Genomic DNA, 20772 nt, shown 5'->3' on the forward strand with positions numbered 1-20772 from the left:
CTGAATGTAACTTTCAAAAAGCAGCCAGGCTCAAATCCTGGACTGCTGATGGGCCTCACAAGGCAGTGTGCTGGTGGGACTCATGGTCCATTCCTCATTGCCTTCTGAATAGCAAAGGCTGAAGACAATGACAGAAACAAAAAAAAAAAAAAAAAAAAAAAAGGGGTGGAAGAGCAAAAGATGCCCAACAAGCAGGAAGGGAGGACACAGCCCCTGTGCTCCAGGTCCCCCAGGTTGGGGGAGAAATGTGTTAACTAGGGAGACATCAGCTGCTGGCCCCTAGAAGGAAGGAGATGTTTGGGCTGGTTCCTGGAAAGGAGAGAGCTCAACTGCTTAAAAGTTCCCTTTTGTCTTTTTACAAGTGAGAACTACAGAGGGGAGATCCTCTGGGTGTGAAGCAGGAGAGGGAAGACAGCAAGAGAGGAAAAACCCACCACTGTTTACAGTGTGTGCGTCTCCTGTAAGCCAGCACAGCCAGGGAGAGGGCTCAGGTATGCTGTTCCACAGGCAAGGAGGGAAACCCAAAGGAAAACCCTTTCCAGAAGGTAATTTCAGCTAGAGGTGAGAGCAAGACATTGGATCAGATGGTTCCTTGCCCCAGCCCCGGCAGCTTGCACCCCAAGTCAGCCCCTGCCTGGCAGCCAGCTCCTCCTATAAGCTGCTCCCCCTTCTCCATGAGGTAGAGCAGGGCAAACCCAAGGGTTTTCATCCTCCAGCATGCCAGTGTGCTGTCAGGTTAATAAAACTCCTGCTAGGCTCAACCATAACACAGAGAGGCTCCACCTGCCCTCCTGGAGGACATGAGTCACGAGCTCAGCGAGCTCCACTTTCCACTGCCCGCCACTCCAACAGCTACTTTTACCTCCCTGTGGACAGGAAAGGAGACACCCTTCCAAACAGAGCCCCCCTCCTCCCAAGCCTGCTGTGGGTTGATGGCACCACAGAAAGCCTGCCAGGCCACACTGCACAGCTCTGGCACTTTGAGCCACAGCGATCTGGGATCCTACACTTGGGCCACCGCCAGCACCTCAGGGCACAGCGTGGGATAGTTCAGGGAGTACAGAAGGGAGTGGAAGGTACTTTCAGTCCAACCTCCTTGCTGCCCTGTTTTTGGGCAGGCTGAAGTGTCACCCCCCAGCCTCAGGGCAGGACACCCACGCAGCAATGCCAGCAGCCCCAGACCTACTCACCCACGTAGAAGGTGTTGGGGGCCTGCTTGTCACCCAGCTGCAGGTAGAGGATATTCGTCGTCTGCGAGTCATGCCGGAGCCACAGGGCCACTCCCAGGATGATGCCTCCAGCAAGCTGGGGAGAAAGCAGAGACAAGCATGACTAAGGAACCACGCTCAGTGGGACCTGGTATTGCTTCCAGCAGCATCTTTATGCTCTGCCCCATTATTCCACTCCCTGTAGGTCTCAGGGGTGCCCAGATCAGGAGGGGACAGAGGGATTCGCATCGGTTGCCCTCGCAACATCGCTTTGATTCGTATCTGCTCTTCTGCCAAGGTGTTTCATGAGCAAGGGAACCCCTGTAGCCATCACTTCCACTACTCAGTTCATTGCATAACACAGTAGAAGAAGGTAAACCCATAACACAGGTCTCCAGAGGTGGGATGTGAGCTGAGAACATGCTCTCCTGTTCCTGCAGCACGTATCACTTTCCTTCGTGCCCTAACACAGGGATTGAAGCAGAGCAATGCCATGGCTCGAGGCAAGGCACAACCACACCACTTTTGGAGGTGACCATGAAGATGCTCAGAGCTGAGCAGCTCTGCAAGCTGAGAAGGCTGAAAGCACTGCCCTGCCTGTGCTGCTGTCATAGAATCCTAGAATGGCTTAGTTTGGAAGAGACATTAGAGATCATCTACTCCAACCTTCCTGCCATGGGCAGGGATGCCTCTCAGCCAGACCCAACTGCTCAAGGCCTCATCCAACCTGGCCTTCAATGTCCCCAGGGAGGGAGCATCCACAACCTCTCTGGGCAGCCTGTTGCAGAGTCTCACCTAAGAGTTCTTAGGAAGAACTTCTTCCTAAGATCCAGTCTGAACCTACTCTCCCTCAGCTTCAAACCATTCCCCCTTGTCCTGTCTCTAGACACCCTTAATGAAAAATCCCTCTGCAGCCTTCCTGTAGGATCCCTTAAGGTACTGGACAGCAGCTCTAAGGTCCTCCCAGAGTCTTCTCCTTTCAAGGCTGAACAACCTCAGCTTCCTCAGCCTATCCTCACAGCAGAGGTGCTCCAGCCCTGGGATCATCCTTGTGACCTTCCTCTGTGCTTGCTCAAACAGCTCCTGTGTCCTTGTGCTGAGGACTCCAGAGCTGGACACAGAAGAGCAGAGCACTCTCACCCACATGTGTGCACAGACACAAGTGACAGAGCTCCCAGGGCAAGGACAAAAACATGCTTCAAGCATAGGAGGTGTTCTGCAGATGGAACACCACCTCAGCTTACCACAGGAATATTTCTGTCCAAAAAACAGGAAGTTTTCTGACTGTTTTCTCTTCAGGGAAGAGCTGGGAATGGCTGCAGGGGACAGGAACAGGTCAGGGTCACAGAAGCAGGGAAGGTATCATTGAGTAGAACTTGAGCCAGAGCAATTCCAGCAGGACTCATTGTGTCCTCCATGCCACCTCTCTTCCATTTAAAACCATGAGGAAAAAAAAAAAAACAACCCCCAAAACACACACCTATGAAAAACCCCCAACCCTCAAGAATTTGACATCACTTCTACCAAGGGATGGAAGCTCCTGCATGAATGCTGATTTAATTTGAAGTGTCCTAAATCCTCAAAGCCTTTCATCTCAAAAAAAAAAAAAAAAAAAAAAAAAAAAAAGGGAAGATAACTACCAAAGAGCACAGAAGCAGAAACACCAATTTATTTAAAAGGGTTTGAGTCAGGCAGGAAAGACACCATGAAGGTCACACTAAAAATTAAGAGAGTTTTGTTCAGTAAAAGTGCAAAGTTCCCAGTTGTGCAAGCACAGCAGAGCCTCACACACAAGGGCTGGGATCTGCAGGACACTCCATTGGTGGGAGCCAGGCTTTGCCCCTTGGGACCTGAAGCTGGTGGTTTGCCTTCCTGTTGATTCCTGGCAAATGCCAGCCAAGAGATTTTCACCTCAAAGCTGGGGCAAAACCACAGAAGCTGTGCAAAACCCTCAGGGCAAGTTGACCTCAGGGCTTTGCCACTTACCAGAGGGAGAAAATCCCCACAGAAGATTCTCAAGCCTTTCCCCAATTTGCCACCAAAAATAAAACCAAAAACCAATCAGCCTCTGACAATTTCTCCCACAGCAACCAATGCAGCTTCCCCACTGGCACAGTCCCTCCTCTCTCTTACACTTGAGAGAGCCTGAGGTTCTCCAAACACTGGCTGTGGAGAAATGTCACAAAAGGCAGTCCATGCTCAAACCCAGCTCCAAATAAGGCAGCTCGTGGCTTATGCAGAATGTTCCCCAAATCCTGCCTGGCATGGCTCTTTCCTTGTCTGAGGGCATAATGAAGCCTGTGTTTATCCTCTTGGGAGAAGGAGAATGTCCTCAAGTTAATCAGTGCCACTTTTAAAGCAAAGGTCTCTTGATGGCTCCCAGGAAAAAAACCAAACCAAACCAAAAAGATACCCCCAAGAAGATTTGGGTTTCTGGGCTGGCTGAGCAGGAGGCTGCAGCCCTTTTTGGTTTGGTTTTCCTCCATACAGAAACATTGCTCTGCACCAGCATGCGGAGCAGCACTCACCCCAGCACCTCTTGGGGTGACAGCAGCACGAGGAGCAGCTGCTGACTTTCAGTCAAAGTTGCCCTAAAACACCCAACACGGAACCAAAATCAGGCTGCAAACTACCCTCAGAGTATTTCTAAACCATTTGGGAGAGTCAGCTGAAAGGACAGAGCCTCTTCCAACTCAACAAACCCTCCCCAGTGGTGAGGTTTGCCTCCAGCAGGCAGCTGAAGCACCTCCAGATGTTCCCAGTTCAGCCCCAACACACCCCAGGAGCACCCCACGTCCCTCCCACGCTGCTTGACTCCGTTTGCTTCCACAACAGAGCACACAGGACCTCCGAATGGAAGTTTTAATCCTACAGCAGCTGGATCTCTGAAGAGAAAGCAATGCTCACTTGCTAATGGAAACAGGGTTTGGGCTACACTGAGTAACTTTTTCCATGCAAACCATACATCCTCCCAGCACCAAGAGGCACGGAAGGCAATTAAGGCATCTTTCTTCTCAAAGGAAAGACAAGAGGGAGAAAACCTTGCCACTTCACCACAGTAAGCCTGCTTCCCACTGCCCCTTTCTTGGGCTGAGCTCATTTTTAACACAATGACTCGTTCTAGACGCCAGCTTGGTGTTTTGCTTCCCTCCCCACCCTGCACTCACTGCTCTTTGCCAATGTTGAGAGCCAGAAGAGCTCCAGCCACTGACAGAACCATCACACTGGTCTCCAGGCTGCACATCCTCACACATTAGATATCCCTTTGGCCTCCTCCCTCTGCAGGGATCCTTGATCTCGTGCAGGTCACATCATTGCTCTGTGCTTGCTCAGCTTGTCTCAGAGGCTGAGGGCACCACTTGTTCCAGATAGAGCCTGAGTGCCCAGAACAGTTCCCTATTTAAATTCTGGGGGATTGCTTGAATGAAAGCAAAAATCTAAAGCTGGAGATGCATCACTCTCTGATCTGCTTGCCACAAGCCAACCTCCCCAGCCCAGCCTAAAGGTGACTGTAGAAATGGAGGCCACTGAAACAAGCAGACTCAGAGCATCCAGATTATTTTCCAGCATTTTAAACCCTACTTTCTCAGCTACTTTTACAACCTTGCTCTTTCTTTTGCTCTGGAGTGTTTTAAGCTCTTGTTCTGCTGCCACCCTCCACCTGCACTTCTCTATGTCTTTGTTTGCATTAAACTAGAATCCCACAGACTTATTCCCTAAAACTCAAAAGGAATCAACCTCCTGATGAGAATAAGACTTCCTCTGTCTTCTCTGCCCCTTCAAAAATCCACTGGCAGCCCAAAGGCAGCCAGTCCATGTAGTCTACCCTGGCATCACCAGTGCTGCCCAGGCTGAGCCATCCCTGGAGATCACTCCCCAGGCAGCCAGCACAGCAGAGGTGGCGCAGTCAGCTCCGACATTTCCTCTTCACTACCATTTTCCAGCTTCCAGAGATTTATTGCTTCTTCCACACACACCCAGACATTTCCAGCTGGATCCTGCCTGCCCAGGGCTTGCTTTTTGCAAGGGAAGGAGGCAGGGAGAAACCCACATCAAATTCTGCCTGGTAGAAGGAAGAGGCAGCCCCTCCACACCCTGCTGAGAGGCAATGGAGTGGCACTGTGATGATGGTTGGTCCACAGCACCAGCTTGCTGCCCCTCCACTGTGTACAGGTGACTGATGGTGCCAGTCACCCTAAAATTTCCCAGATCTAGCTATGTGCCATTCACCCTAAAATTTCCCAGCTATGTGCCAGTCACCCTAAAATTTCCCAGATTCCAGCCATGTGCCATTCACCCTAAAATTTCCCAGATTCCAGCCATGTGCCATTCACCCTAAAATTTCCCAGATTCCAGCCATGTGCCATTCACCCTAAAATTTCCCAGACCCAGCTATGTGCCATTCACCCTAAATTTCCCAGATCCACCTATGTGCCATTCACCCTGAAATTTCCCAGATCCACCTATGTGCCATTCACCCTGAAATTTCCCAGATCCACCTATGTGCCATTCACCCTGAAATTTCCCAGATCCACCTATGTGCCATTCACCCTAAAATTTCCCAGATCCACCTATGTGCCATTCACCCTAAAATTTCCCAGATCCACCTATGAGCCATCCACCCTAAAACTTCCCAGATACAGCTATGAGCCATCCACCCTAAAACTTCCCAGATCCACCTATGTGCCATCCACCCTAAAACTTCCCAGATCCAGTTATGTGCCATTCACCCTAAAACTTCCCAGATCCCAGCTATGTGGCAAGGGAACAAGTCAGTCTTGCACAACTCAGTCACTCCTCCCCTCCCTGAGAAACTCCCATGATTTAGGGGTGCAAGGAGCAGCCTGTTCCCCCTTTTAATGTGGGGCACCCCACATCCAAGCTGCCCTCACCCTGGTCTGCTACTGCCCAGACACTTGTGTGCTCCAGGACGTGCCATCACCCCCATCCCTTCCACTGCCCCCAGCCCTTTTCCTCCTGCTCCCATCCCTCTCTGAAAGAGGTTTCCTGGCAGGGAGGAGGAGGAGGAAGCAGTTCTGGCTGTGGGGGTGCTTGCAGGGCATGTCAAAGGGAGGCAGACATCCTGCAGGTCAGGCCGGCGGCGGCGGGAAGCGGAGGTGCCAGCAGTTTCACAATGCTCTATTTTTAGCAGCTCAGCTTCCCCCAGCCGTGGTCAGTCCTGCTGTTGGGATGCTGCTTCCCACCCCACACCAGCTCCAAGGCTGGGAGAAGCTCCTGCCCTCCTGCAAAAATCCCAGCAGCCAAGCCCATGCTGGGATGCCTCTGAAACACCACGGTAAGAGACCAGAAGCAGGATGCTGCCAAGAAAGCTTAATGGCTTTTAACTGGTTTAAGAGATGATTAGAGGGGGTTTTTAAGCAGGTTTTCACCCACAAAGCCTTGTGCCTTCCCTTACTCTGCCTGGAGGCTGAGCCCTTTGTGGGGACGACACCAGATCCCACTTTGGGAGCCCAGCCAGGGCTCCCCACAGCTCCTCTCCAGCACACCATGCAAAGCAGCCAAGACAGAGTAAAACTAATCCCACTCTTCCTTCTGGGTGTGGGGAACCAGGGCACAGAAGAGCTTGCCAGAGGTGAAACATCTCACCATGTGAGGTGCCCATGGCACAGCCAGGAAAGAATTGCTGATTTGGGGTCGTACCCTCTGCTGCCAGGCCACTTGCCAGTCCCTAGGTAGAGGGGCAGGGATCCATATGGGCAGTCTAAATAATGGAACACAGGACCACAGAATCATGTTGGTTGGAAAAGACCTTCAAGATCATCAAGTCCAACCACTCTTTACCTCTGCCAAGTCTGATGCTCAGCTACCTCCCTCAGCACCACACCTCTGCATCTTTCAAACAGCTCCAGGGATGGGGATTCAGCCACCTCCTTGGGGAGCATCACCCTGTCCCTGCACTCAGCATGAACAGGGAAAGAAGTGAGGAGCTAAAGATCCACAACTTGATGGAAATTACCTTTGGAAGCCACTGCAAGACAGGTGCCAGGACCTAGCAGATTCTGCACTACCATCTTGAAGACCAAAGCAGGCAGGAGAGGAGAAGTAACCGCTGGTGGCAGGCACCAACAGTACAGTCAGCAGTGAGCCTGCCCACACCCTGCACCTCACTTCCTGGAAAGCAGAAGCTGAATTTCTTTTCTACCACAAACAGGCCTTCTGGAAGTGCTGGGCATGAAGTAGGGAGCTGAGAGGTGAACAGAAGTCCATGAACCCAAATCCTTCTCTGCAGAGATTCCAAACCCACCTGGACACTGTGATCCCAGGTAACCTGCTGTGGGTGACTCTGCTTTAGCAGGGGAGTTAGACTAGGTTATCCCCAGAGGTCCCTTCTGTGATCCTGTAAGCCTGGGGACTTGGTATGGATGCTGTCACAGCCTTCCTGTTAGGATGGTGTGATTACACACCCAAAACTCACTTGGAATTTTAATGCCAAAAGCACTACAGATCACCCCCACATTGCTTGCTGGCGTGGGCTGCAGGATGCCCTGGAGCACCAACACCTCAGAAGCCTCGTAAGACATTTTGCAAGGGGTGTGAGCAAGGGAAGTGACTTCAGTTAGACCAATGTGGTTGCAGTTTGACAACCACACAACATAAAAGCTTCTCCGCCAAGCTCTACACAGGCACCCACAAACCGTGGCGATGGAGAGGACTCTCCTTGGAGTGCTGGTGAAGTGTTTCTGCTGCCCTCACACTCAATGGCCACCAAAGATCAGGCTGAAAGCTTGCAGGCAAGGCTCAGCCTGCCCAGGAATTGCAGAGAGGGTGTTTGGGAAGAGCTCCCAGGCAGGAGGAGGGTTGCAGCCCACAGCCCCTGTCCTGCTCCCAACAGCGCAGCCTCCATCACCTTCCAGCAGTGCCTATTAATAGAGCTGCTGGCCAGGGTGAAATTCCCCACTGGTGCCTATAGTTACCAGCCCCACAACACTGTGGACATTCAAAACAAGCTCCAGAAGAACACTCCCTAAGAAGCAGCATGCCAGAGGCCAAATAAAGCTTGATGGATGGAAGGAGAGAGGGAACCCAGCAGCAAAATCCAGGAGCAGGGACCACAGGCTGCTCCCCACCCCCCACAGCCTGATCCCCACTGGGATAGATGTATCACTGCACACTGACATCAATCACCCTCAGGGGTGAGAAAAACAATTTCAGGTATTGCTTCAAAATGAATTTGGCTCTATACATAAGCATTTAACTACAATCTAGAATCATTTCAGTTGCAAAAGACCTCTAAGATCATCACTATCTAACTCTACCAGGTCTGATGCTAAGCCACGTCCCTCAGCACCATGTCTCTGTGTCTTTTCAACACCTCCAGGGGTGGAGATTCAACCACCTCTCTTAGGAAACTATTCCAGTGCTTGAGAACCCTTTCAATGAAGAAGTTTCTTCTAATATCCAACCTAAACTTCTCCTGGTGCAACTTGAGGCCTCTTGTCCTATCAGTTGTGACTTGTGTGAAGAGATTGACCCCCCACCTGTCTCCAACCTCCTTTCAGGGAGCTGTAGAGAACAAGGTGGTCTCCCCTCAGCCTCCTTTTCTCCAGGCTGAGCAGCCCCAGCTCCCTCAGCAGCTCCTCACAAGACCTGTTCCCCCTCACAAGTGTTTCTCCTGCATCACACATGAACTAATGCTCTTGCAGAAGATAAGCCTCATGGTGGATGACAAAATAACCTCAGGAGCAATACCCCCTCCAGCCACCAGCAATGCTCCATCCTTTCAACTCCCAGCCCATGAACTGACAGCAGGTACCCCAAGGCAGGGCACCTGTCTCTTCAAAAGACCTGCTTAAATCATAGAATCATCAAATCATTTAGGCTGGAAAAGACCTTTAAGACCATCAAGTCCAACCATTAACCCAGCATTGCCAGGTCACCACTAAACCATGTCACTCAGCACCACAGATCTGAAATGCCTCCAGGGATGGGGACTCCACTGCTGTTCCAGGACTTCACAACCCTTTTGTGGAAGAATTTTTTTCCTAATATCCAACCTAAAGCTCCTCTGGCCCAGCTTGAGGTCAATTCCTCAACCTTCTGCACACAGAAACTTCAGAAGAGGTTTCATAGGTGACTGTGTTCACATGACAGAGAGCCCAGACTCAGAGAGCCATCAGCAGGAAAATGGGTCCAGGCACTGAGCCTGCTAAAACCTCTCCCTGCATTGAATAGCTGCAGACTCATACACACATGGAGAAATGCTTCCCTGTGCATTGTCCTGGGATACCAAACCCACCACTGGCAGAAGAAGAAGCTGGGCCAGCATCACATCCTTGCTGCTCACAAGGCTCTCTGCCACTCCCAAGGAGACCAGTCACCAAGCCCTGTGTCAGCAGAGGAGCAGCCTGTTAACTGCTACCACTGACAGCATCTCAGCAGTGCTCAGAACACACCTGTGTCCAGAACAAGATGAAAGCTGCTCTGGGAACCCAAGGAGCTGTTTCTAATAACCCTTCAGAGTCATACTCTGCATGAAACACCAGCTCCTCCACTCCCCATTTAAACCTGTGAAGAGCAGGTACCCAGCTGCCTGCCTCATCACAAGGGTCACAAGGCACTGAGCAGAGTTGTCTCCTCTTCCTCTACTCTGCCCTGTGGAGGCCACATCTAGAATCCTGGGTCAAGTTCTGGGCTTCTCAGTTCAGCAGAGACAAGGAAGCACAGAAAAGAGTCCAGTGGAGGCTACAAAGATGCAGAGGGGCCTGGAGCATCTCTGTGAGGAGGAAAGGCTGAGAGCCCTGGGGCTGCTGAGCCTGGAGAGGAGGAGACTGAGAAAGTCTCAATGCTGATCAATGGCTAAAGGGTGGGGGCAAGAGGATGGGACCAGACTCTTATCAGCAACAGGAAAAGGGGCAGTGGGCACCAACTGGAACCCACTATGTTCCACCTGAAGATGAGAAGAAAATCCTTTGGTGTGAGGGTGCTGGAGTCCTAGAGCAGCTGCCCAGAGACGTTGTCGAGTCTCCTTCTTTGGAGAGATTCCAACCCCACCTGGACACTGTGATCCTGGGCAACCTGCTATGGGTTACCCTGCTTTAGCAGGGGGGTTGGACTGGATAATCTCCAGAGGTCCCTACCAATGCCTGCCATTCTGTGATTTTGTGGGACCACCACCACAGAGAGCTGCCACTTCCCTCCACCATCACTTCTTGCCACCAAAACCAAGTATTTTTATGCAGGCTTTGTGAGCTTTGGGGAACAACTGATAGATTTGCCACACTGCAAAAAAAATACTCAACTCCTTCACTCCATCCCTTCCCATCATCACTCTTGTGACAGACTTTCACTTCCACCTCCTCTCTGCCCTCGCCGTTCTTGCTCTTTGCACCCTGTCTGCACCACATCTCCTCAACACAAGCAAGAGAAGAGAGTCACACGGTGCCTGAAAACCAGCATTAGGAGCAAGCTCTTTAATTAGACACCCCTCTGGTAGGACAGTCAGCAGAGCTCTAGTCCTGGAAGGATGCCATGGGCTGTATTAGCTAATAAGCTGGGTGATCCTTCTCCAAGCAAGCCAATTCCCCTTGGTTACGTTTAATTGCATTTTAAAATATCTCTCTGGCTTCCTTCGGCCTCCCCAGGGACTCTTTGCAGTGGTGGTCAGTTCAGCCCTGTGTGCTGAGCTCTGCTATTAGCTTCTGATAATTCAGGAGGGCAGCTGAAGTCCAGCCATCAACTGATGGAGAGTGGGATGAAGAAACAGCTCCACCCCACCATGTGCCCAGCCCAGTCCTGCTCTGGGCTGCTGGATGAGCTGGGACTGTCCCCTGCACCAGTAATGGGGACAACCAATGCTCCCCCTAGCAGGGCAGGGAAGCAGAGCATCTTCTCACCAATCACCTCCAGGTTACAGGACAAGCTTGCAGCACAGAAAAGCTTTTATCTTACCAGTCATGTGGTTTACTAACAAGGTGAGGTCCCCAGATGCTGCCTATGGCCTCCTCCACCACTTTGATAAGCATGTGGATCCTTTCCCACCCTGGTAAAGGCACCCATTTGTATGCATAGTCCATGCAACAAGCACTGCTCCCTTCTCAAGAGCCAGCCTGCATCGAGCATAAAACCCTGGCATCTCCTCCTCAAAACTGAGTGCACAAAGGAAAAACCGCCCCCCCAAAAATAAAACAAACCAAAAAACACCTTGGTCAGAGATAGCTGCTGAGGGCCCCCGGGTAGCTGGCAGCGGGGCCGCCCTTTCCTTTTGCTTTTCAACACAGCGGCTTTGTGGATCTCGCCCTGTGCTGCCAGGGGCAGCAGGGGGGGAAGCCAGCGGGGTGTCAGTTTATTTACACACCGGCAGGACAGCTCAGCCGCTTCACGAAGCTCTCGCAGTTTATTTCTTAGTTCTTAGCACCCTTAAGGCTGAGAATTGCTTCCTTTCTTCCTCCTGGGCGTGGGGGCAAGCTCCCATGCTGCGCGATGCGGTGCTTGCCAAACTTCGGGCTCTGCCTCTTGCCTGTTTTCACCAACGGCACCCGGCCTTGGCTGGGCATGAGGCAAGCGATAAGCAAACGAGCGTGGGGAGCCCAGCAGCCCTTGCACGGCACGCAGCTGGAGGGACCACAGGGCTGCCAGCGCCCCGGCTCATACCCCCCTGGCATCAAGGTTGGGGTCCTGGCACGGCAAGTGTTCAGCCCTGTTTCCAGCCTTTAAATGCCACCCTGTGAAAAGGGCCTTCATGCTTCAGTGGCGACCAAGGCAACCCTCCACAGCTGGGGGTGCAAGGTTGGCTGCTAACCACGTTGACGTGGTGGTAAACCTAAAATTCCCCTCGACTACTGGCTTAAAAACAACACCAAATGGCTTGAAAAGCATAAGAGCTGCAGCTGCCCAGCCTCCAGAAAGTATCCTTAACCTTAACGAAGTCCAGGCTCCCCATCCACATGGGAGCTGGTCCAAGGGGACCGGCCCTGAGCCAGCCCAGGACCGGGAGGTGTTCTTGGGAGCTGGTGGGTCCCAGCTCACAGACACCCCTTGCTGGGAGGAGTTGGAACATCGCCCCCCAACGCTCACAGGCGTCAGGGTCTCTCTGAGGGGTAAGGCAAGGCAGCAGAAATCCAAACAGGGAAATTAAACGGATCAGCTATTCCTCGTGGAAGCAAAATGCCCATTTGCACAATATAAGCTGTTTTGCAAAGGCAGATTGGGGTGAGGGAGTGAGGCTTGCTCAAAAGCAGTGGCTTTACAGAGCCCCCCACATCCTTCCTGCTGCCCAGGAGACCCTTCCTCCTTCCCTCACATCCACACCCGGTGGCTTCAGGGACAAGAATGGCAGGAAACTGGGACCAGAAGGGAATAAAAAGCCCTGGAATAAGGGTGATAACTCGGAAGAGAAGAGCCTACTCACCTCTGTCCCGGCATTATAAGGGTAGAGGAAAGGTTAACTATCCCCCTACGCCCCCCCTCCAGGACTGTCCCGCATTCATCTCGCAGCTGGCAACCCATCAGGTATCAATTACCAACACAGCCCTCAGACAGAGCTCATCATCTCTCCCTTGGTCAGCGTTAAACCCAGAACCAAGGCAAAAAGGCCCGACATCAGACAGGATTTGCTTGCTCCCACGCAGCCATTAAACCCTACCCCTCCCAAAGGTGGGGGAAGCCAAAGAGTTTCATCAGCCCACCCCCACCCCACCGGGGAGAAGGCAGCTGGTGAGGCTCCAACCGGGCAGAGCCGCTCCCGGTGCCCAGGCAGGGCTTGCTCTGATAAGACATCGCTCCCCTTTCTACTGCTCCAGCCCTCCTTGCTGCAGCAAACACGAAGAAAACACCCAAATTCCTCACCCACGGGGCGAGGTGCGAAGGAAGGGACACATCCTGAGCAGGCAGCCAGCGCTCGGCTGAGCGGTGCCTGGCCTCCGCGGGGGAGTGCTGGGCTCGCTGGTGAGAAAGGCAGCGTTTGGGGAAATGGAAAGCAACCCGGTTTCAAACTAAACAAGCAGCCTGTTCGGGCACATTTCATCCCTGCCGGGCACTGGGGCGGGGAGAAGGCTTCTTGCCAGCCAGCCCTTTGCTGCCGAAGGGCGTTTTGCAGCGGGACGAGCCCAGTTTGCAGGGAAACCAGGATACGCTGCTTTTGCTGAATTAGCCGCACGTCTGGATGGATTATTTCAGGAGGAACTTTCTCAGCCTCTCCAGAGTGGCTAGAATCTGCATCCTAAAATAACTTCCCAGGCAGCGGTCCCCAGCTCGGGCACGACCCAAAGGCGGATGTCGAGGCCAGCTCCCTGCACGGTGCCATCCAGCCCCGTCTGCTCCCTGCCAGCTCCTGGGGTGGGGGAGAGCAAAACCAGCCCTGACCGCCCATATTTTTTGGAACACCCTCTCCTCTGCGGCGGACAGCTGGGCCAGAGCTTCTCTTCCCTCTGCCTGGCAACATCCATCCATCCATCCATCCATTCCTCCCTCCCTCCTTGGCTGACTGTGGAACGGCGCTTTCTCCGGCGCAGCCCCACAGCAACAGTGGGTTTTGGGGCGGGGGGGGGGGAGGGAGGGCACAGACCCACGGCATCCCCCCGGCTCACCCCAGCTCCGGAGCGAGGCAGCTCCCACCCTTCCGCTTGGAAAGGATCCGTATAAACATCTACCCCTGCAGATCCCTCTATACAAAACAACGCATACGTATAAAGAGCTATCACATGTACAGAGATACAACCATGCAGTAAAAAAAACAAGGGATAAGCGTCCCCCCCCAAAACAGGCAGCACCCCCACAACAGAAAGCAGCCCTCCAAGGCACATCCCAGCAGCAAGTCTTAGCGCAGTAGTGGGGAGCCGAGGTTACAGCCGGGCGCCGGCGGATGAGCCATATTGAAGCCCCCGTTATCCCGGGCCCGGCCCCTCGCCGCCGCCCCGGCCGCTCACCCAGAAGATGAAGTTGAAAACGAAGAGAAGGTATTTGATGCACTTGGTGCAGCCTTCCACTCCCATGGCGGCTCCGGTACGGCGGCCAGCAGCTCCACTCAATCTCTGCTGCGGGGCTCAGGCAGCGGCAACGGCGGGAGGGAAGATACCGCCCCGGGCACGCCCCCGGCACCGCGCCCCGCCCCCGTCGGGAACGGGAGTCGGTACACACCGCCCCCGACCCGCAGCAGCCTTTTCCCCTCTTTTTTTTCTTTTATTTCCCCCTTTTTTTCTTCCTCCTTCCCCCCCTATTTTCGTTACCTCCCCCCCCTTCTTCCCCCTTCTCCTTCTATTTTCCTTTTTACCCTTGTTCCTTTTTCTATTATTTCCCCTTCTTTATTTTCTCATTTCCCTCTTTTTTTTCCCTTCAACTTTTCTTTTCTCCCCTTTTTCTTTTCTATGTTTTTTTCTTTTTCTTCTTCTTTCCCCCTATCATCTTCCTTTCTTTTTCTTTTAATTTTCTTTGTTTGTTTTGGATTTGTTTTGGTTTGTTTCTTTCTCTGTAGCTGGATGCAGGAGAATTTGCATTTCTATGTACAGAAGATTTAGGGTGCAGCCATGAGGGGATCCTTCTTCCCAAAAAGAAAATGGAAAAGGATTTTTACTTTGAAACCCACAGTTTGAAATCCAGAGAAGGATTTCCTCATTTGTTTCCTCCTCCTGTTTTATCCTAAGCTCTTGTCTGCCAAACACTTTCTGCCTGAGCTTCTGGCTTCATAACTCCAGGCAACTGCATCAAATCCAGTGGAACCACTCAGGAGGTTTGCCCTTGGTTACTGGGTCACCTCAGTATCTGGGGGCTTCAGGGGTGCCCAACAAGAATATTTGGATCAACATGTGTCAACAGCTCAAGCATGCCTCACATCATGGTTCAGAAATTTCAGTTAAACTTTAGTTTAAACTCCCCCAAAGTTGTGCAATGACATTTCCCAGCTTTTGGCCAAAATCCAATTTGGCTCATTTCCTAAAGCTTAGAAATACAAATTTCTCACTCTCACATTCAGCTTACACTTTGTCTAAGCCACAAGCTCTTTCTGGGGACAGGACAAGTCACCTAACTAGTGGTGGAGGACTGCTGGTAAAGGCAGCAGCCAGCAGCTCCAGCAAGGGTTGTATCTTACCATCCTAAATATCCCCAGGGAGGTTTGGATGCCCCCTCCCTGGAGGTGTTTAAGGCTAGGGTGGCTAGAGGCTTGAGCAACCTGATCTAATGGGAGGTGTCCCTGCCCGTGGCAGTGAGGTTGGAACTAGATGACCTTTAAGGTCCCTTCCAACCCAACGCATTCTGTGACTCTATGAGACATGAACTTGGTGCCTGCATGCAGCATTGGACAAGGCAACCTGCCCTCTCCTTGCCTGGGCACTTCCCTCTCATCAAAGCATCTCATGGAGCAACTTCTGAGCCAAATACTGTCACTCTTGATGAAGTCTTCCCTGCCACACATTTCCTACACACCTAATGCTGAAAATGAGTTGACTTGTCCCAGCTTCAGCCCATTGCCCACAGGCAGGAGTTGCTGCAGGACTCCACCGTGTCCCTCAAACCCTTCTTTGCCCCTCAGTGGCATCGAGGACTGGGGATGAATAGAAGTTGGCCTCGTTCCCCAATTACTTATGCTGAGTACATCCCTGATTGTGGGCTTGCCATGGATGCATAAACCCTTTGTCTCTAAGCCACAGCCACTCATCCAGCCTTACCAGTGTGGCCAGAGGCTCATAAGGCTCTCTATGTGTGCAACTGCTGGCCCAAATTATCAGTCCCACCCATGTGCTTATGACAATAGCCATAATCCTGGCTGGCTCCAAAGGATAACTGCAGGAGCCCAAAGCTGCCCAGTTCCTACATCACAGCATCCCACGCCACCTTTTTTTCCCTTCATGCTTTCCAGCTATAAATATGAAATCCAAAAATATGAAACCCAAAAATACTCCCCCCCACCCCCAACACACCCCAAGCAAACGGAGAGGTCAAAGAAAGGAAGCTAAATGAACTGAGGAGCCACTTGGGTGGCTGTTTGCAGAAAAACCCTTGGAGGCAGTGCTGGGAAAGTCTGTGTGAGGGAGAAAAAGGAACCAGCTGCCAGCCGATAAGGCCTGCAGCAGCAGCAGCCCCTCCAACTACGGAGGAAAATGACTCTCAAACCAACTTGTGTGTGCTGGAGAGCAGACAGCCCCAGCTGCAATCACTGCCACAAAGTTGGCATTCAAACTGCTTCTGGGGAAGCTTGAGATGGGGCTTGGGTTTGGGGTTTTTTGTTTAGTGCTTTTTTGTTTGGTTTGTTTTTTGGGGGGGTTTTGGGTGGTTGTCGCTTTGCTTTTCTTGCTTTCTGCCTTTTTGTTTTCTCTTGTGTTGGGAAATGAAGGAAAATGGAAAACGAGAAACAAAACTTTTCATACCCTCAGAAAATTGTACTAACAAACAGTTTGGTTTGGAGCTAACACAGTCCCAGTCCTGGGACCCTTCTTCAGGCCATGTTGGAGCATGTGCTGCCCAGAGCTGTGGTCCAGATGTGGCTCTGGCAGAGGGAGCAGGCACAACCACACCAACTCCTACATCAAGAAGCTCCCAGGCTAAAGCCTGCTGGGTCTAAACTGGGTTCACCCATCTGGCAGTACCAGCACAATCCTTTCCAAGACTTGGAAGTGGAAAATGATTTCAAGCTCTCTCCAAATGTAGGCTTCATTCGTTGGGGTTTTGTGTTGGGGCTTTTTTTAAGCAGCTCAGCTGGGTATACTTGAAAACTTTTGACCTTAACGTACAGGAAGGAAAAAAAAAAAAATCAACCCCAACCACCCCTGAGGCACAGTATGGAGATAACATACACTGCTCCCCGAGATTAAATGTGATTTCAGATGTTGTATATTCATTTGTCACACTCCACGGTCCATAAAGCACCAGCGCTGCCTTTCAAAGGCTCTCAGCAGCTTTATCAGCCCTGTGTGAAAGGCTGCAGTATAAATAAGGAAAGCTAATTGGCACAAATTGGGTTCGTGTGTGTCGGTGTGGAGTGTGAGCGCTATGAATAGGGCTGATGACTCCCCTCTTCAGAGGGATGGGCTGCGTTTGAGGGCGGAGTGTGAACGCACAGCTTTTCACAGAGCGGCCAGCTGCAGGCAGGCCGCTGAAGAAGCTCCCAGAGCTTCTTTCTTCATCGCTGAAAGGAAAAAGTAAACTCCAAACCAGTGAAAAATAAAGGTCTCAACCCCCCCAAAGTAAAAATAAAACAATAAAAACTCTCCCCTGCCCAGAATGGCTTTTTCGATTTGCTGTTGCAATTGGGTCTGCAGGCAGAGAGAAGCAGCAGGGAGCTGAGGCTCTTGCAGTGTTCTCCTCTGTCTGCTGAGCTGGAGTGGTTTGGGGTTTCTGGGTACCTGTTTATAAAAGTCAGTGTCATGCTTGTGGGTTTTGGCATGGCTGACATTAGTGAGTATGACTCACCAGGGTCCTCACAGCAGATGTGGCTTGAGCTCTCTCCCAGCCCTGGGGTTAGCCAGTGGTCCCATGGCAGCAGGACTTGGAGATCCCTATCCCTGAGACTTTGAGCCTGGGAGATGTCCATCAGCCTTAAATCCTCTTGGTGTTTTGTTTTTTTTTTTTTTTTAAAAAAAAACGGATGGAGGGGGATGAGGGGAGAGGACAGAGCCTCATCCTCCCCACCACCTCCTACCTCCTACACGTGCCTCAACAGCTGGCAGCTAGGGTGTGAAACAATCAGCATCTCTAAACAATTAGAGGCTCTAAACTTCTCACACCCAGGGTCTCCAGGAGATTTGGGAGAGCAGATGTGAGTCCCTCATCCTCTGGACACCACAGGGTGGTGTGGTGCTCTGGCTTGGCCTTGCATGGCAATCCCCTTGCCCTCCTCACAGCCAGCACAAAGCTGCTGGACCAGCCATGGGAATCAAATGCACATTATCTTGTGGGTGAGGTCCTAGTAAGCCTTTAACTATCACATCTAATTTCATGTGGAAGGTGTGTCAGAAAGAGCCTGGGGTTCCAGTTTACCTGTGGTGGGAAAAAAAGGAAATGCAAAACAACAAACCAAACAACAGCATTAAAAAAATCTTTAAATGGGACTTTTTTGGAGATGCATGAAAAGAAGCTTAGAAATTCATCCTGTGGAAGGCTAAGTAGCCCCAGGGTGTGTGAGAACAGCATCCTAGGTGACCAGCACCACACTATGCTGGTTTTCAAGGCAAGGACTGGGCAAGTGGCAGGGCATGGACTGGCCTATGGCAGTGAAGAGATGGAGCTCCATCCCTCAGAAGAAGCCTGCCTGCACCATTTGGGAAGCCAGCCAACACCTTCAGTTCTGGGTAGAAAACATGATATCAAGAACCTCATCCATGCATTTAGAGGAACACCTCCAGAATACTTTTTCTGTTCCCAGTGGGAGCAGTTGGTGCTTGATCATCCCAAAATCCTTGTGCCCAGCTTTGTAAACTCAGCTGAAAGCACCACAATAGCCCAAGAGGTCACACTGGCCTCAAAGCCTTCTTGGGAAGGGGAATGCTGCAAGCAGAGACTTGTAGCTGTGCCTGAAGTTTCTGTTTCTAATAAACTCACCAAATGGTTCCCATCTGCATGGCCTGTCTCTCTGCCATCTTTAAATATTTATGTCAACGTATCTATGGTGATGGGGCAGGTTATATAAAGAGGAGGAGGAGGAAGGGGGGGTGGTGGGGAAGGACAACATCAACTCCCACCAGAGCTATGGCAGAGAGAGAGCAAACCTGAGTGGGATTCTCCATCCATCCCAGGTGCTCCCCATGCTCAGGCTCTGCTGCTCCTGAGCCCAGGGAGTGGACATTGGTTTTTCTCAGAGCATCAGAGAGGGATGAGCTGCAGCTGGGCTGAGCCAGGCTCCACCAGATGCCATGTGGGAGAGCAGGAGCCCAGCCCTTCGGTGCAGAGAGCTGCTATTGTATAATCAATGTATAATTCATTAGTAGGTGAATAAAGATTGGAATCGCTTCTTGCTGATGCAACAGGGCTGGAGAGAGAGCCAGCAGGGCTGGGAGCAAGCACCAGGCTCAACAATGGCACTGAGCGATGCCGAGGGTGGAGAGAGGAGACTTTGCCTTGGGTAACATGGGCAGCCAGCCAGCTGCTCCCAGAGATCCTGGGAGAGCCATGCTGGGATCTGCATCTTCCTGGCAGCTATGCTGGGAAGGACTTTTCCTTGTTGCTGGCTGGAGTCAAAGGGAGGCAAGACAGTGTGAACTGTGATCTGGGAGGCAGGAGGGTGTGAGGAGCTGTGCTCTGCTAAGGCAGGAGGGTATGAGGAGCTGTGGATTGGTACCTTAGGGCACAGCTGGCAGCATTTGTCCCAAGATGTGCTGATTCCTCACATGCTGCTGAGCAACCACCCTGGATCTCTGCAGATAAGGACCTGGGAGTTATTCCTCACCATCCCCCCCTGGCAGGGGCAGATATGCAGCTTGCTTCCAGGCATTACTTGTTTGACAGACCTTCCAACCATGCACTGACTGGAGCTCACACTGGTTTGTACTGGGTAGGGAGTGAAGCAGCCCCCTCAGTGTGCCTGCAGCCCATCAGCAGTTGGGCTGTTTGGCAGTTCCAGCTGAAAGCTGCAAACCACAAACCACGTGAGGTTTTCCAAAACAGACTCCAAGGCTGCTCTGGGGCTTCCCCTCTTCACTTCTGTGCTCTCCCCACATCCCACCTGGTGCTACATCTCCCAGAGGACAGGGGTGATGCTTGCTGCTGGTTGCTCATCCTCCCAGAAGAGAAACTGCACAGCAAAGAAAAAAAAAAATCCCTTTCCCCACTACAACATTTTACTAAAAGTGAGAACAGCAACAACACTTCACATGACTGTTGCAAGGCTGCTTTCAGAGCAGCTTCTGACCTTACCCTCCTTCAGCTGAGCTGGTGGAGATCTCCTGCATGGAGCATCTACCTGCATTTCTAGAGAATTATAGGCAGCTGCTTCTGCAAACACCTTCCTTCTGCACCTGGGTAAAAATGCTTTCTTAGAAAAAAATATATAGAATCATAGAATTGTTTAGCTTGAAAAAGACCTTTGAGGTCATCAAGCCCAACTATTAACCCAGCACTGCCAAGACCATCACTAAACCATGTCCCTCAGCACCACACCTACATGGCTTTTAAATCCCTCCAGCAAGAGGGACTCCACCCCTGCCCTGGGCAGCCTGTTCCAGGGCTTGAAAACTCTTCAGGGAAGAAATTTTCCCCATGTCCAACTTAAAGCTCCCCTGGCACAACTTGAGGCTGTTTTCTCTTGTCCTGTCACTTTTTACCCAGGAGAAGAGACTGACCCCTACCTGGCTCCAACTTCCTTTTCAGGGAGTTGCAGAGGAAGATCTCCTCTCAGCCTCCTTTTCTCCAGGCTAAACCACCCCAGTTCCCTCAGCTGCTTCTCATTAGAACAGCAGGTCTCCAGACCCTTACTAACTTTGTTGCCCTTCCCTGGACACATTCCAGCATCTCAATGTCCTTGTAAGGAACTTTCTTATCACCCTGGGTCCACAAAGGTCCACTGAAATCTGCCAGTTTAAAGGCTTGCCCAGCACTGTCCTTCAGGAGCCTGCTGCAGGCATGAACCAGAGCTGCACAGCAAAGGGGCTGCTGCAGGAGGAAGTTTTATTTTTGAGGG

The 20772-nt window shown here is 51.7% G+C and overlaps 1 protein-coding gene across 1 annotated transcript in view; it reads right to left on the reverse strand.

The window, feature by feature from the left end:
- CD81 (CD81 molecule) overlaps positions 1 to 14199 on the reverse strand; it is a 38413-nt gene extending 24214 nt beyond the window's left edge. Inside the window, exons 1-2 of the mRNA XM_054390476.1 lie at positions 14093 to 14199; positions 1191 to 1305 (exon numbers count right to left, since the gene is read on the reverse strand). Coding sequence (XP_054246451.1) covers positions 1191 to 1305; positions 14093 to 14158 — 181 coding nt within the window. The 5' untranslated portion in view covers positions 14159 to 14199. The remainder of the gene's footprint in view (positions 1 to 1190; positions 1306 to 14092) is intronic.
- Positions 14200 to 20772: the final 6573 nt, after the last annotated feature.

The sequence above is a fragment of the Indicator indicator genome, chromosome 21 (assembly GCF_027791375.1).
Source record: "Indicator indicator isolate 239-I01 chromosome 21, UM_Iind_1.1, whole genome shotgun sequence".
Taxonomy (NCBI): domain Eukaryota; kingdom Metazoa; phylum Chordata; class Aves; order Piciformes; family Indicatoridae; genus Indicator; species Indicator indicator.